Consider the following 15,337-nt stretch of genomic DNA (forward strand, 5'->3'; position numbering starts at 1 on the left):
CCATGTAATCATTATCAATCGAGTCTCCTTGGCCTAGAAGATGAATTTCAAGAATGCCGCGATATGCTTAGCGCACTGTAGTGCATATCACCGTAACATTATACAGTCTGTGACGCAACTGCCACATGTCTGAAGCCACATGCAAAACGATGGGGCTAAAGAAGAACATGAGAATATGCCAACGCTTCAGCGGCGTCTGTTGGTAGTGCATGTGGTTGTGTTTCAGCGCCTTACGCGCAGCTCTTGTGCGTTAGCCCTCGACTCCTTCGTCTGGTGCATGAACCACATTGACGTGTCAACGGGCGCCTTGTATATGTAGTATGAAGAAGGGACAACGCATACTGCGAACTGGAGGGAACGAATCATAGTCAGGGGCTCAGAGCAAGCTGAAGTCGTCGTCAGACTTTTTTGCGGTGGAAGCTTCACTTTTGTTTTTGGTTCAGATTGTCGAAGTCGGCGCCTTGGGGAGGCTATGGTGCGGCGGCATCGCGCGCTCCGGTGAAGTGAATGAGAGAACTTGTAACAGGGCTGGGGAAAAAGTGTTTAGAGGCGCAAGGGGCTGGGTGAGGCGTATATCACGGTGTAGGTTCTTTGTCAATGCCTCGATGCTTCGCCATGGCTGTCTACAAATTGTTGGGAACTGAGGCGGAACCACAACGCAAGTGAAGGATCGAGATACATTAGCGAGCGACATCCCTCCGACATGCAGGAGCAGCTTTACTCGAAGCTTGCCGGAACGGACTCTGTGCGACAGGTTGAGTGGGGCAGTTCGTGTACTCATTGCGACCACGGAGTACCTTCCCGCAAGTACCATGAGGTGCAGTAGCTGCCCTCGTCTACGCGTGGACTAATGTATGCAGGCCCAAATGAGGGGTTTTGCTCATATCGTGATTTGAAGAATTGATGAGGGGCGACGGTTGAGCTAGGGTGAGCAAAGCGACCAACAGCTGGGTTTAATATACCGGTTTTTTCCAGGGTTGAGGAGGGAGAAGGAGGGAAGGGTGGTTGACGACGCAGTAGAGCAAGATGCGACGGTGAGATGTGTGTGACTCTCACCGCAGGTTGTTAGAGTGGCTGTCACACGCGAGCAGGAACCAATCAGTATGTCATCGGTGGTATGTCACGGCGGGACCCAGGGCGCACTCGTGCCTGATTTGACGATCGAGGGACCAGATTCGGGTTTTTGCTGCTGCGGATGCTGCAGGCAGAGGGCCTTTTCTGTCCAATGTGGTGTTGGCGCTTGACCGCCAGCTGTACAGAAGATACATGGCCTAACATAGGGGGCAGCTGCACAGCGCAAAATTTGTTCTCTCTGAATATTATTCTTTCTTGTCTCCCTTCCCCGCTTCTCTTTTGCTCGTGAGACTTGGGACCGAAGGCTTTAGGGGTGTGAGAGGTGCCGACGCCTCGCCTCTGGAATATTTGATTTGCTGCATTTTACTTGGAATACGCTAACGCCGTGTTCGACCGTTCGCCCGCCTGGGGACTTGTGCCTTAGCTGAGCTGATTGGTCCGACGGCCCCAGCCTCAGTCGCATCCATCCCATCTTACTTGGGACGACTCATCATCGCACATTGCATCGCGTCGCCGTCGCCGCCGCCGTCGCCCGCCTCCACTCGCATCCGGACGTCAGCCTGCCCCAAGTCGCCCTACTACTGCCTGCTCCGCCGCTGAGCCTCATCATCAGCAGCGTCGCTGCTCGCCAACCACGGTCCGTTTGTCTGTCATTAGGGTTAGGCGCCAACAGCTGCGCATGTCGCTTGGGCGTCAACATTAGACACAGACGGTACTTTCGTCATTACCACGGAGATTGTCGTGCAGAATTTGCAGCCGTCAAAATCTGCGAGGGAAGTGGTGTGGCACGGAGCATGAACTAGATCCATGGACGTCGGAAGCCACAGTTACACACGACCGCGACACAGCATGCAGCCGGCGCCAAATCGATAGCATCAATCCAATCCATCCATATCCGACAAGGGACCTCCCCCCGCAGCGCAACCACACGGCAGCTCACCTCACGCCTGCCTGCGTTGCTCCTTCCTCGCACCGTGAAGGCTGGCCGAGGGGGTTAAGAAGGCTGGGAGAGCCGAGCCTGACTACCAGAAGATGCCGCTGCTATCAGCCGACAATGGCGACACGAGCAGGAGTGCCAGCCGGCAGCGTGCGCGCACCGAAGTGGCCGAGCACAGGAGCATGTGGGACCGCCTCAACTTCCAGAAGATCGGCTCCTGGCTGAAGAAGGACGAGCACACTCCGCCGCCCTCGCCCACCAAGTTTGCCAAGCAGGCGGCTGGTGCCAATAAAGAGAACAAGGAGGAGAAGAAGGAGATGAAGAGGCCGCACTCGAGTGGTGGGCTGCTGGGGAGGAGAGGCAGCAAGAAGGTCATCCCAGGGCTGCCTAGACCCCTGACCTTTAAGCGCATGCAGAGCGAGAAGAGAGACAATCTGCTCGAGGTACCCGAGACCGAACCACGGAGAGCTGTCTCGGAAGACCGCAAGAGCTCCGTCCCCTCGAAACGGAACCCCTCGCCGCCTCCAATGTCCATGCCGTCCATGTCTGCCCCTGACGTCCTGAGTCCGAACGAGAGCAACAGTGAGAAGGAGAAGGAGTCATTGCGGGAGATGGATTCATTGCGAGGAGTCAAATCATTCCAAGTCGAGTCATTGCGAGAGGCCGACTCACTGCGAGCGGCATCGTTGAGAGCGGCTGAGTCATTTGCAGATATAAAACGCGGGGAACGCATAATTGGCGGAGGACCCGACTCCAACATACCCGCAGGCGCACGGCAGGTGGATTACGGCATAGAAGAAGCTGAAGACTACATGTCTGCCGGCGAAATGTCCACCGTCGAGGGGCCGCCTCCAGTAGAGAGGCCGCCGCCCCCGCCCCTGCCGCCAATGGAGGTAGCCGATGCTTTCTCGGAACACGGCTCGCATCGCTCAAACTCGGACATTGACGATATACAGTTACAGGAGGAGCTCGAGGCCAAGTGGATCCTGAACCTCAGCATGCACTTCCGAGACATGTCGGATCGTGAAAAGTTCTTCGTCACATTCGCCGAGCAGCCAAACAAATGGAGGAGAGTGACAGTATCGTGCGACTACCGACACCTAGAGCCCGACTCACTCGAGTCTGATCTCAAGACGCTGCACTACCAGCGCGATAAGAGCTCCCGAATCTACGAAGCGATCCGTGACTCCTTGGCGAGCATTCAATTTTACGATACTGTCACGAATCTCAAGCTCGAAACAACGGATGGTCAACTCCATGTGCACGTTACTGAGGATATTAATGAGATCATTCCGTACCCATCCACGTCAGCAATCGAGCACCTAGACTGCAAGCGCTTCCGGGAGAACGCAGTCACCTTCGACTCTCACATCTCAGGCTTCGTGTACAAAGTCTCGGTCAATAACAGGACATACATCAAGAAGGAGATTCCCGGCCCAGATGCAGTCGAAGAGTTTCTGTACGAGATCAATGCTTTGATCAGCGTGCAAGAATCCAAATGCGTCATCAGATTCGAAGGTGTGATAGTTGACGAGCAGAACGAGCTTATTAAAGGCCTGCTAATCAGCTATGCTGAGCAAGGCGCGTTGGTGGATATGATCTATGACTTCAAGCCAACAGGCCAACTTTACTGGGAGCGACGTGAACGATGGGCACGACAGATCATCGAAGGTTTATCCGAGATCCACGAAGCCGGCTTTGTACAAGGCGACTTTACACTCTCCAACATCGTCATAGACAACGACGACAATGCGAAAATCATTGATATCAACCGTCGCGGCTGCCCTGTCGGCTGGGAACCACCTGAGCTAGCCAAGCTTATCGAAAGCGGACAACGAATATCGATATATATTGGTGTCAAGTCGGATCTCTACCAACTCGGTATGGTGCTGTGGGCGCTAGCAGAACAGCAAGACGAGCCGGAGCGCCAGCAAAAGCCACTGACCCGCACACTCGATCGGCCAAACACCGATGTTCCAGTGTATTTTCGCGACATCATCAGAGCCTGCCTTAGTGACTCGCCCCGAGCGAGACCATCAGCAGCAAACCTTCTCAAACGGTTCCCAGAGGATGTACTAGATAGAGATTTTAAGCCCAAGGCTGCTGTCAGAAACAGCGCCTCTACGCACAGGAGCGACAAGGAGTATATCGACCCCAGGACGGCAGTTGATCTCGAGGACATATCGAAACACCGCCGCCACTCACGGCAGCAGTCGTCGTTCGAGGAGATTCATGTGCCCCTTACAGAGTATCCCGCATCTTCTGGCTCATATATCATTCCCAACAACGGCTCAGATCGTGGACGCTCCCCTGGCCCTTTGAGCATTGGCAACAGGACTGGACGGAGTGAATACTCGCCTTACCCTGCTCACCGTTCCGTCATGTCGCTTGACGACTCAGAACTTGAGAATGAGCTTGCAAGTCTACCAGCCAGTCGAGAGACGAGATGGGAGCAAATTTACATCGATGGTGATACCAAACTTGTCCAAAGGGGATGCGCCGACCTTGACGTCCACGACTTTACCACACAGGAGCCGAAAGATATACACCTCACCGGTCCACCGAGTGAGATGGAGAATTCATTTCTAGGTAGCAGATCAGCCGAAGACACTCCTCTAAGGGTCTCCTTTGTCAGTGGGCTCCAGCCAACTGAGCCACATTCCATGGAAAGCAGTCTACAAGAATCGTCTGACCGTGGCCGTGACCGAGAGATTGGAAACAAGACTTCCTTTAGCAGTCGAGTGCATGAGCTATCACAAGGACCACCAGATCACACCCCCTCGGAGCTAGATGCTACGCCAGACTACTACGAGGGCCGGCAGTTTCATATACCTGATTCTGCCGTGCTCGCCAACCTGGAGTACGACGTTGCCATGGACTCTTCCGCTTCCAACACTGCACCCCCATCACGGGTCAGCACTGGTTTCTCCGTCTTCGACCGTCCGGAAGCCTCGCGGAGAACTGGAACGGGTTTCTCAGTCGCACAAGGATACCGTATGCCACTGCATCAAGATTCTGGCTTTGGCGAGCCTGAGCGGAGATCGTTCGAAAGCGAGCGCATGCGCCAAAGCATTGAAAGCATCAAAGACCTAAACTTCTCCAGTGGAGACGAGGCAAGAATCGACGAGCGGCTATGGGATGAGAAAAGTGGCCCAGTATTTGGCGATGGTGTCCGTGGAGCTGAGCTAGAGATTAAGCCAGAGCCCATACCGATATTTACCATCCCAGCATCGCCGCAGAAGAAAGAGAAGCAGAAAGAGGCGCGCACATCGATGCCGCCTCCACCAATACCCAGTGTTGGACCGTCAAATGTACTGAAGGTTGAAGATGTTCAAGACAAAGCTTTGGAAGAAAAGAACTCGAACACCACCATCCGACCAGCCAGTAGTCGTACTCCAGTCTCTTCAAACACAGGTCCAAAACCCGTGGATTCCATGGATGTTGTTTCAGCCGAAGCCAAACACATTTCGAAGAAAGCATCTAAGAAAGCAAGCACTGTCGGCTCATCATCTAAGGATAAGCTGCCACGAAAGGCTTCACAACACGACCCCTTCCTCGATGACTACATGTCACCAGCAGAAGAGTCCGACGGTGACGAAGATGACAAACATCGCGCATCGAACGATCTCTCTGCCTACCTCTCTCAGTCCATTTCCTTTTAAGCACTCCATCGATTTTTCCATGCGCGAACATGAGAAGCAGAAGAAGACTTAGGTCTCGGTTCGCAAGGACCAAAAGTTTGACATTGAGAGCGTTCATTCGTTACTCCTTTCCATTCATCAAGTCACACCATTTAACTACTTTGCCATTCATTTTACCTGTCTTCATACCAAGTTTAGTACTATTTTAATGTTCCTGTATGTGTCTGTTCATTCATTCTCAACTCCTTCTTTTAGGCTTTCTTTTAGCGTTTTGTGGGTGTTCATATCTGAGCAAGCGTTCATGTTTTGGATTGGTTGGCGTTAATTTGTGTGGTTGTGTCGTGATTCATTTCATGATGGACGATCTGGGGTTTGTTTGAAAATTTGCAGTAAAGACAGGTTGTGAACATCTCCCATTTTAGGCGTTTTTGTGCAAGTTGGATTGTTTAAGAGCGGGGATACCAGGTCGACTTTAGCATTTGGTAGCATGGTATGGATGGGCATTTCGGAGAATCATATTGCATTTACCTCTTTAACTTATTCACTCTCCATATGCAAGCATGAGTCGAGTCTAGTACTAACGTCTGTGGCGATAAAGCACATCCAGACTCAAGCCTAAGCTCGAAAGTTATAAGAAGTCACAACAATGATAAGTGAATGAGTAGTACAGCCACTACATCAAAGAGAAAAACTGAACATCTCTTCAGACCATACCTAGGTAGTACTCCGTCCTACTACAATAAAGCGTATCAAGAGGCATGTAGGCGTGGATAGAAGATCTAGAAGTCTACAATGCTGTTTATCTTTATGAGTTCTTCTGTTAGGAGCTGCAAGGTAGAGCTTATCATTTCCATACTATTCATTCCTTCCCTTGTATGTAGTGCGGCCATTGATCTAATCAGAATGCACTGATGCAGGCTGTATAGGCACCAGCTGTAGGGGAAGTTACTCTTGTGCACAGATCATATCACGATCGCGTCAGCAAGTCTCTCTCCCATTTAATGGATCTTACGATTCCATCGTTGCACACATTCAGACGAATCGTGTATACGGTACTATAAGCAATCGACGTGACCATCTCTGAACTGGTTCCTGAGACGTACGATTCCACTTTCCCTGACTCCATAGACGGACCCATAACTACAACATGGCGAACGTATCACAAGGATTATTCAAGCTCCCAAACGAGCTTCTTCTCGAACTTGCTGCATCGCTCGGCCCTGCCTACCTCCGGCGCCTCAGTCAAGTCAACCACCGCCTTCTCGACTTCGCCCTCGACTATTCTCGAACACATGTCAGCAGACTCACCGCTCTACCGGACGATATCGTACTGAGAATCGTTGCGTATCTGGGGAACTTTGCGCATCTGGGAAACTTTGCGTATGCAGGATATCTGGGAGATCCGGGAAATGGGGGAAATATATATCTAAGCCCACTCGCACAAGCAAGCCATCGGTTCTATCCTCTTGTTATGGACGCCATCCTGCGCGAGGAGGTACGCACGCGGAGTGTCAGCCTGATGAAATTTGCTCTTGACAAGAGAAGGATAGGGATGGTAAAAAGACTATTGCAGAGGGGCGCGGATGTGGAAGCACGTATTTATCACGAACCGAGGCTCAGATTCTACAGTCCTCAGTGTTCTATGCACTGCGTGTGCTTTAGCGAGGTGTGCTTGACATTTTCGCCTTTATCAATCGCTACATCGCACGGTGACGTAGAGATGGCCAAGTTGCTCCTGCATTTTGGTGCAGACGTCCACGCAATCTCTGCACGCAATATTGTGTGTTGTTACGAGAAAAAGTTACGCACACTTGTATCTACGCCACTTCTACATGCAGCATATCACGGTCACGAAGGCCTGGTACAACTGCTCCTGCAAGCTGGCGCGAGCCCGGTCGTTCAGGACAGCCTTCAAATACTTTCTGTAACCATAACCGAGCGACACGAGCATATCGTATTACGGCTTTTGCAAGCTCTGGATTCCGTCAATGACCCCAGTGATTCCGTCACAAAGGAGCTCTTTCGGGTGGCTTCTGAAGGAGATTTCCGATCACTTCCGTCAGAACTGGTTAGGAAATACGAGCATGTCATCCTACGGCGGTTACCGTCTGTGACATCAATCGAGTGGCACCAGGAAGGCTATATTGCAGCTATCATGGAACTAGCTGTAGCCGCAAAGCTCGTCAAGGTTGTCGATTATCTCGCTCAATTGAAAACACAGCTCCAAATGGAACAGACGGGCTACCTTGATTCGGCGCTATACAACATTATCTCATATGATACCTGCAGAGGCGAGATTCGTAAGAGGGAGCTGCATCAAGAGGTCTACCAAATCGTGGAGACGCTGCTAGCGCAAGGTGCAAACCCCGATGCATCTGGGCAAGGGGAGTCTGCTCGAGACATGGCGTCAACTCATCCAGACCCTAGAGTAAGGAACCGGTTGCTACGAGCGGCACAAAAGCAGCCTCCTAAAGACCTGGCCTCTCAAGTAGGACGTTCATGGGTCGATCCGTCGCAAGCTTCACCGCCACATGTCCCAAGACGATCAAAACGATCGCGCCTGCCCCCTCCAGTAAATCTATGGGATTTCGTAAAGCCTCACAACTGGCAAAGGCAATCTGATGATCAGGAGAGCGATGTGTCAGCTGTTTCAAAGAGTAATGAAGATGATACTAGTGGTGGTCAAGTGACGAGTGTCTCGACCTCAATTTCAATAAGCGCAGTCAACGCCTCAGGAGACCACACAAAGCTACAGTCACCACCTACTAGTTTCAATATGCCCTCAATTCTTTCACCGAAAAGTGTATGGGCCGAGATTCGTTCCACGACAACACCTGCTTCAGCACAGGCAAGGGCAAGCCAAGACCACGCATTTCCAGCCTTGTCAAGGCCGCATAAGACGAGCATGGCCAACATCAAAAGCAGCAGCATGGCTACTGCTGCGTTCAGAGGCAAGACTGAGGCTAGCAAGACTGTATTTAAGGCAAGTGACACCAAGCAGACGTATGCGACTGGTGTAGGTAAGACACCAAGCACCCAGCAGAAAAGCGGAAAGTCATTGAAGGGGAAGAAGAAGTGGGAGAAGCTAGTCATTTCTTAGCCTCTACTCTGGAGTCATGAGGAGCTTTCTTATCAGCTGTCTTTCCAATAGTTATTGCTGGAGATAATTACCACTACTTTATTAGTAGGTATCCAAGCTACAGAGCAATATCTCATTTAGGTAGTAGTGACTTTTCTCATTGTAATTACTCATATCTACTCAAAACACTACATACTCAAACATCTTCTAAATCTTATGCATGTCCAGATGCGCGACTCTAACTAAATCTCAAGATCTTGAACATTCAGCTTATCGTATGGATTAGAAGGCGACGACCCTCATACCACGCTTCATAGGCATGTTAGCCATCTCAGCGCGCCGGCGAGCGGAAGAGGTGAGGAACCCAGCTGGGTACTCGACGACAGCGTCGCCAGAAGCAGGGGCTGGTACCGCGGGTGCTGCAGACTGGCCATTCTGCTCTTCAGCGGGGACTGGCTCCGCTTTAGCAGCGTCGTCCTGCTGGTCTGCTTCGCCCTCGTCGTCGCTTTCCTCAGCTTCATCTTGCTGGTCACCCTCCTTGTCGTCTTGTTCAGCTCCGTCTTGCTGTCCAGCTTGCTCTTGCTCTGCCTTGTCCTTCTCCTGCTGCTTCTTCTCGTCCTCGGTAGCTTTCTTGTCAGCCTCTTCCTGCTTCTTCTTCTCTTCCTCAGCGGCTTTAGCGTCAGCCTCTTCCTTCTTCTTAGCGTCTTCCTCGGCTTTCTTCTGTTCCTCAGCAGCCTTCTTTTCTTCCTCCTTGGCCTTCTTCTCCTCTTCCTTGGCAGCTTTGTCAGCCTCTTCCTTGGCCTTCTTGTCCGCTTCCTCTTGCGCCTTCTTCTCCTTCTCGGCTGCTTTCTTGTCAGCTTCTTCTTGTTGCTTGGCCTGCTCCTCAGCGGCCTTCTTCTCTTCCTCAGCCTTCTTCTTTTCTTCCTCAGCTTTCTTCTTCTCTTCTTCGGCCTTCTTCTTTTCCTCCTCAGCCGCGTTGGGCGTCTCGGTGGCCGCAGGCGCAGTAGCATTTGCAGTGGACGAAGCGACCAGCATGGTCGAGTTCGCGGCCTCGCCCATTACTAAGGAAAAGCTCTCAGTGACCATAGGCGCTGGTGGTGCTGGGTGGGTCACGGACATGTTACCAGCCGCAGGAGCTTCAGGAACAACAGTGACAGCAGCGGGAGGGGGCATAGTGTGTTCTGGCGCCGCCTGAGTCTCCTTAGCCGGCATCTCAGCTGGTGGTGGCATCTCGGCAGGAGGAGGTGGAGGAGGCATGGTGTGTTCTGGTGCTGCTTGAGTTGTGTGTGCGGGCATCTCAGCTGGAGGAGGCATCTCCGCAGCAGGCGGTGGAGGAGGCATCTCAGCGGCAGGCGGAGGCGGTGGCATGGAATGTTGGGTGACCATGGGGGCCGCAGTCTGTTCGACCATAGTTGTAGTCTCTGACGCAACAGTTTCGTGAGTGATGGCCTCGGCTGTAGTTGTCGCTGCAACTTCTTCGGTAGTAGTGGCTGCTGCTGAGATACTGGCTAACTCCTTGGAAACGTGCATGGCTTCCATGGCGTCTGCAGAGGACTTATGGGCTGCATCCTTGGCCTTCTCCGACGCAACATGCATAGACTCCATGGCATCTGCGGAGGCCTTGTGAGCGGAAGCTTTTGCCTGCTCAGAGGCAACGTGCATGGCTTCCATAGCAGCGGCAGACTCTTGATGAGCCTTTTCTTCTGCTTCTGCCTTAGCTTGGTGCTCGGCTTCCATCTTTGCCGCCGCTTCCTGATGTGCTTTCTCCTCTGCTTCGGCCTTTGCCTGATGCTCGGCCTCCATCTTTGCAGCGGCCTCCTGGTGGGCTTTGTCTTTGGCCTCTGCTTCAGCTACATGCATTGACTCCATAGCATCAGCGGCAGCCTTAGCAGGATCAACTGCTGGGGCGGGCGCAGCCTCGCCCAGATGTTCGGTACGCGCTACAACCCGGGACGGAACGTCAATGTTGATACGAGCAGCCAGCTTTGCGTTCCTAGGAAGAGGACCGGCAGCGACGGCAGCTGCCGAAAGGAGCGTAAGAAGCGGGTATATGGTCTTCATTATGGGTGTTTGGGTTGATCTAGAAGGACAGTGATGGAACTTGAGTCTTCGTTATTACAATGGAAAAAAGAGAGAATGAAGAGCTCAGCTCAATAAAATTAAACACTAGTGCACGGCACTTTGGAGAAAAGAAGGTGGTTGTTTGAAGACGACTTGATGAAGAGTGGGCAGAATTTGTGAGATTTGGGACTTCGTGATATATGTACCCTGATCGGCTCTTACGGCATGGAGAAGATTCAGACCGTACCCCTAGAAGCAAACAGATCATCTGGAGCAGTTCCATACTTGGTGGTGTTTGATGGGTTCCCGGCATCGTTTTCGCCTTGTCGAGGATGCCTTCAGGCGGCTAGGCGGCTAGGCAGGGTGACGACGACACTGTTCCCCCACATCTCTCGAACACTTACAGCTGTCTCTCCGCCGTCTAGATAGCATTGACAGTGCTTGGCGTAGACGTTACCGGGGCCAGATCCATGTGCGCGATGAGGCGCAGCACGGAAAAGACCAATCAGATTCATGAAAGACGAGAAAGAAGCATCGAAGCGTGGATCCGCTCGTCAAAGTCTTGGCCTGACAGGAACCGTCGGAGAGTATGTAGCAGGTCAGGCTGCAGGAGTATTGCAGTATTGAAGCTCGCTTCCTCGGCGGGGATACATATATGCATGCTAGGGGTGTGAGGCGGGCAATGTTTCAGCGGCCCAATACAGAGTAGTGCCCGGATATCATGGCAGCCATGAGCCTCAGGCCCAAGCCACAACGACCATCGGAGGCCGAGATGATGTCAAAATGATCAGGGAGTTGTTTGGACGTTCGCGCAACTGAGTGGGCGTTTGCAGAATCTGCAGTCGGAGGTCTCTTGGTTTCATGACACACTAGGCTCCGGGTACGACATGATCCGAGGTCGAGATGAAAGTTGTGACTTGATAAACATTCCGTTTTCTTGTAAGTGACAGGATCGTACGATACACTGAAATGCCCAAGAAAACTAGGGGTATGATGTACCAAACTATCCAACCGAAGAGGCAATGATGCAAGCCCGAAAACGTCCATCAATGACTCCTGACGACGCGTAGACAAGAAACTGGAGACTTTTGACACAACAGCGCTGGTGGCGCGAATATCACGCGTGCTTATTTTCCATTCGTCGCAAGCGGACGGCGAGCGTCAGCTTCATTCGTTCAAGACGGAAAGTGAATTGCTGATGAGCTCTATCTCTACTGTATCCTCCCCAAGAGATATTTCTGAACGCACCCTGAAGGAACGACTGAAAGCAGAAGATGACCGGAGATGAAAATATTGTGACCTATTTTTCAACTCTCATACAAACCATGCTCAGCCGGAGCCTTCGGGACTTTCAGTAGTTCTAGTATTCGCTTACCGACTTGGAAATGGAAGAGTAGTAACCGAACGTCACTACAATTCAGTCTTCGCAACATATTTTGCGATCGGGTAACCGCCTCATGTCAGGGGGATGTCCTTGCGAAATGCGGTGAACACATACGTCGAGACAGTGTGTTGTGTTTCTCGTATATGTGCTAGGGTCCCGTAAAAAACGCCAGGGCTGAAATGTGGCTGCCCGGGCCTCGGTAGGGAGATTGACCGGCAAATTTAGACAATGCTTATTGTTGGCGCTTTACCGCCTTTGCGCGCCAAGCAAATCCGCTTCAGTTCAGGCCCCTTGTACTAAGATCAAGCAATAGCTTGAAAACTGCCCATCGTTGTCGAGATGTTCGCTGAAGTTTCCTCGCGCTCAGGGGCTTCGGCGCGGCTACTCAGTGGGTCGGAGGAAGGGTAATGATCCGAATCCGAGATGCAATGTAGCGACAGCATCCTCACAACACCAAGGAGTTCTGTCCGCCCCAATCCGCTGAGCTGCCAAGGCAGAAGAGTGGCAGTGTTGAGGCACCGAGTACAGTAGTAAGCACAGTATGAGGATGGGCATGTTGAAATAGCATGTCATAAGATCTGGGGGGCAGCCAACCGGGTTAGGCCATGGGTTAGGCGAGCACTTGCTTTGACGCTTCCTGCTTCCTTTCTTTGCTGTACGGTGTACGGCTCAACTGCGCCCCGACGAAATGAGCAATTGACGTCACAATGCCTTGCGCTTACCCCAAGCCTGTATGATTATACCGGTGGCATGCCAGTGGCGCCAGCAAACCTCAGCGGTGGTCGCGTGCACAGCCAGCGATGAGCACGCGACACTGCAACGGATGGTAGCGACGATGGCGGAGGCATGTGCATCAGATGGAGATGGGCCAAAGAGAAAGACGATGGGTGGAAGCCTGTGCCTCAGCGGCTTGCGCGCCGCTGCGCAGGTCCAAGCCGCTAGAGGTGAAAAAGTGGGACTTTGGTACGCATACGCACGCTTGGATCAGGACGTCTGACCTCCTTTGCCGGAATCCGGGCTTCAACCAGACTTCTAGGCAAGCACCATCATAGGTCCGCTAAGCATCGAGTGAAGCAAGCGGTCACTCCTCCACTCTCCATTTTTGGTCTTGAACCCTTTCCCCTCTTTTGTTTCCTGTCACTCCTTTACCTGTGTTGTCGACATACCTCGAGCCCGACCACCAGGCTCCGCGCGTACCCGGGAGAAAATAGAGCCGACAAGTGCACCTCCCGTTGGACCATTTTGAGCAGCATACTCTATTCCACGAGTATCAACAAGCAGCATCCCGCAGACCCCTTAGGCGACACAGCTCCGAACTTGCACGCACGCACGCGACACAACATGGCAAACTCTACCCTACCAGACGACGGCCAATGGAACAGCAAACCAGCCTGGAAGCTGCCAGGATGGTGCGAACCAGTTGTACGTACCTGAACCACATCAGAGTTCCCATAGTATAGCATACTGACAGGGGCATGCGAGCAGATGGTCGCCAGTATCCTTTTCTTCGCCATGTTCATAACACGGAAACGAGACTTCAAGATCTTCGGTCGATCATCACAGCGGACCGGTTATCTTGACAACACACCGAACGAATCCACAGACCGCCTTCTGCAATCAGACAGCGACAGCGACTTCGACGAGATCAGCGCGACCAAGAACCCCAACGCACCCAAAGTCCGCAATATCCTCTGGTGGAAGGTCACAACACCCAGCACATCGCGCTTTCGAAACAACATACACAGTCGCATACTGCAGCGTTTCCCGTTCTTGATTGAGATGTTCTACTGGGTCATCAACTACGCATTCTACCGCATGACTGCCATTGCATCGGCCAAGCTCTTCGCCGGGCGAGGAATTTGGGACGTAGCACAGGAACATGGAATCGCAGTACTAGAAGCGGAAGAATATGGTTTCCTGAGATTCTTATTCCCTGTCCGCGAAAGAGATGTCCAACAGTGGTTCATGCATGGACACCAAGACGCTCTTACAGTGCTGAACAAGTGCTATGCGCTGATTCACATTCCTGGAACGGTTGGGTAAGTTTGCTGTTGAAGAACGTATTAGGTCTTTGCTAATTTCTCCAAGATTCATTTGCTGGTACTACTACGTCGCACCGTCCTTTGACACTTTTGCCATCGCCCGCCGAACCCTTACCTTGACCAACTTCTGCGCTTTCATGACATTTGTTGTATACCCATGCATGCCACCACGACTTCTACCGACCGAATATGGCTTCCTTGACACTGTCCGCCACGACGACGCACAAAGTGTATGGATGAGCGGCAAGTTCGTCAACCAGCTCGCAGCCATGCCATCGATGCACTTTGGCTACTCTTTCTGCATTGGCATGACCATGATCTACCACTCCGGTCTTTTCCGCCGCACCCTGGAACAGGGCGAAGTACGCAAGAACGCATTCTGGAAGATCTTCTACCTACTTCTAGGAATCGGATACCCTTCGTTCATCTTGACAGTTATCGTTGCTACGGCCAACCATTACTTCATGGACGCATTGGTGGCTACCTGCTTCGTCTTCCTTTCCTTCCTTTGCAACAAGTTCTTTTACGTCTTCATCCCGCTTGAGGATCTCCTACTTTACGTTATCCGAGCGGACAAACCCGTCCCCACAACTGGCGATCGCTTCCACGAGAAGGGTGGCCGTCTGTAGTCTGACGATCCGACTACTTCCCTTTAGCCCTTGGCTCCGGTTGAGAACCTTGTTCACTTTAATCTCGTCGCATTTATGGAGCATAGCATTATCGGCGGCGTTGGTTAGAGCACCTGAAAATTACCCATGTCGCAATTGGATATCACGCAAGTAGCGATGTTATATGTATATATTCTAGATTTGAATTCAACCTATCTCTGATGTACTCGCAGTCGTTGCTATGGTGTTCGTGCAGACATGTTTGTGTGATGCTGGCTGACGCTCGCTAAGACCTGTTCCTGCGTTAGCGTGGAGAGAGCTCCCCAGCTCCAGCTCTCGAAGACGCGTACAAGCTCTTGAGAAGGCTCCCGGTCGTGTCCAACCACCACTCAACGCTCTCTAAGTAGTTCCACGCGCTTTGACACGCGATTTTTGTATAGCGCTACCATCTCTCTAGCTATCCGCTTTTCGCGATTCATACTATTTTCTGGTTACTGATATTGATATTCCG

At 52.0% G+C, this 15,337-nt stretch overlaps 4 protein-coding genes across 4 annotated transcripts; 3 read left to right on the plus strand and 1 right to left on the minus strand.

Annotated features, from left to right (window-relative positions):
• Positions 1–2,106: 2,106 nt before the first annotated feature.
• On the plus strand, positions 2,107–5,673 carry AA0111_g489 (hypothetical protein; the record flags this gene model as incomplete). Its single annotated transcript, XM_028650940.1, has 1 exon — positions 2,107–5,673. One exon carries the CDS (start codon positions 2,107–2,109, stop codon positions 5,671–5,673), a length of 3,567 nt encoding a protein of 1,188 aa, XP_028512341.1.
• Positions 5,674–6,799: 1,126 nt separating this feature from the next.
• On the plus strand, positions 6,800–8,752 carry AA0111_g490 (hypothetical protein; the record flags this gene model as incomplete). Its single annotated transcript, XM_028650952.1, has 1 exon — positions 6,800–8,752. One exon carries the CDS (start codon positions 6,800–6,802, stop codon positions 8,750–8,752), a length of 1,953 nt encoding a protein of 650 aa, XP_028511917.1.
• A 261-nt stretch (positions 8,753–9,013) lies between these two features.
• Positions 9,014–10,792, minus strand: AA0111_g491 (hypothetical protein; the record flags this gene model as incomplete). Its single annotated transcript, XM_028650963.1, has 1 exon — positions 9,014–10,792. The coding sequence occupies one exon, from the start codon at positions 10,790–10,792 to the stop codon at positions 9,014–9,016; it is 1,779 nt and encodes a 592-aa protein (XP_028511918.1).
• Positions 10,793–13,517: 2,725 nt separating this feature from the next.
• Positions 13,518–14,847, plus strand: AA0111_g492 (hypothetical protein; the record flags this gene model as incomplete). Its single annotated transcript, XM_028650974.1, has 3 exons — positions 13,518–13,598; positions 13,662–14,215; positions 14,265–14,847. 3 exons carry the CDS (start codon positions 13,518–13,520, stop codon positions 14,845–14,847), a joined length of 1,218 nt encoding a protein of 405 aa, XP_028511915.1.
• Positions 14,848–15,337: the final 490 nt, after the last annotated feature.

Source organism: Alternaria arborescens (assembly GCF_004154835.1).
Source record: "Alternaria arborescens strain FERA 675 chromosome Unknown contig_1, whole genome shotgun sequence".
In the NCBI taxonomy this organism is placed as follows: Eukaryota; Fungi; Ascomycota; class Dothideomycetes; order Pleosporales; family Pleosporaceae; genus Alternaria; species Alternaria arborescens.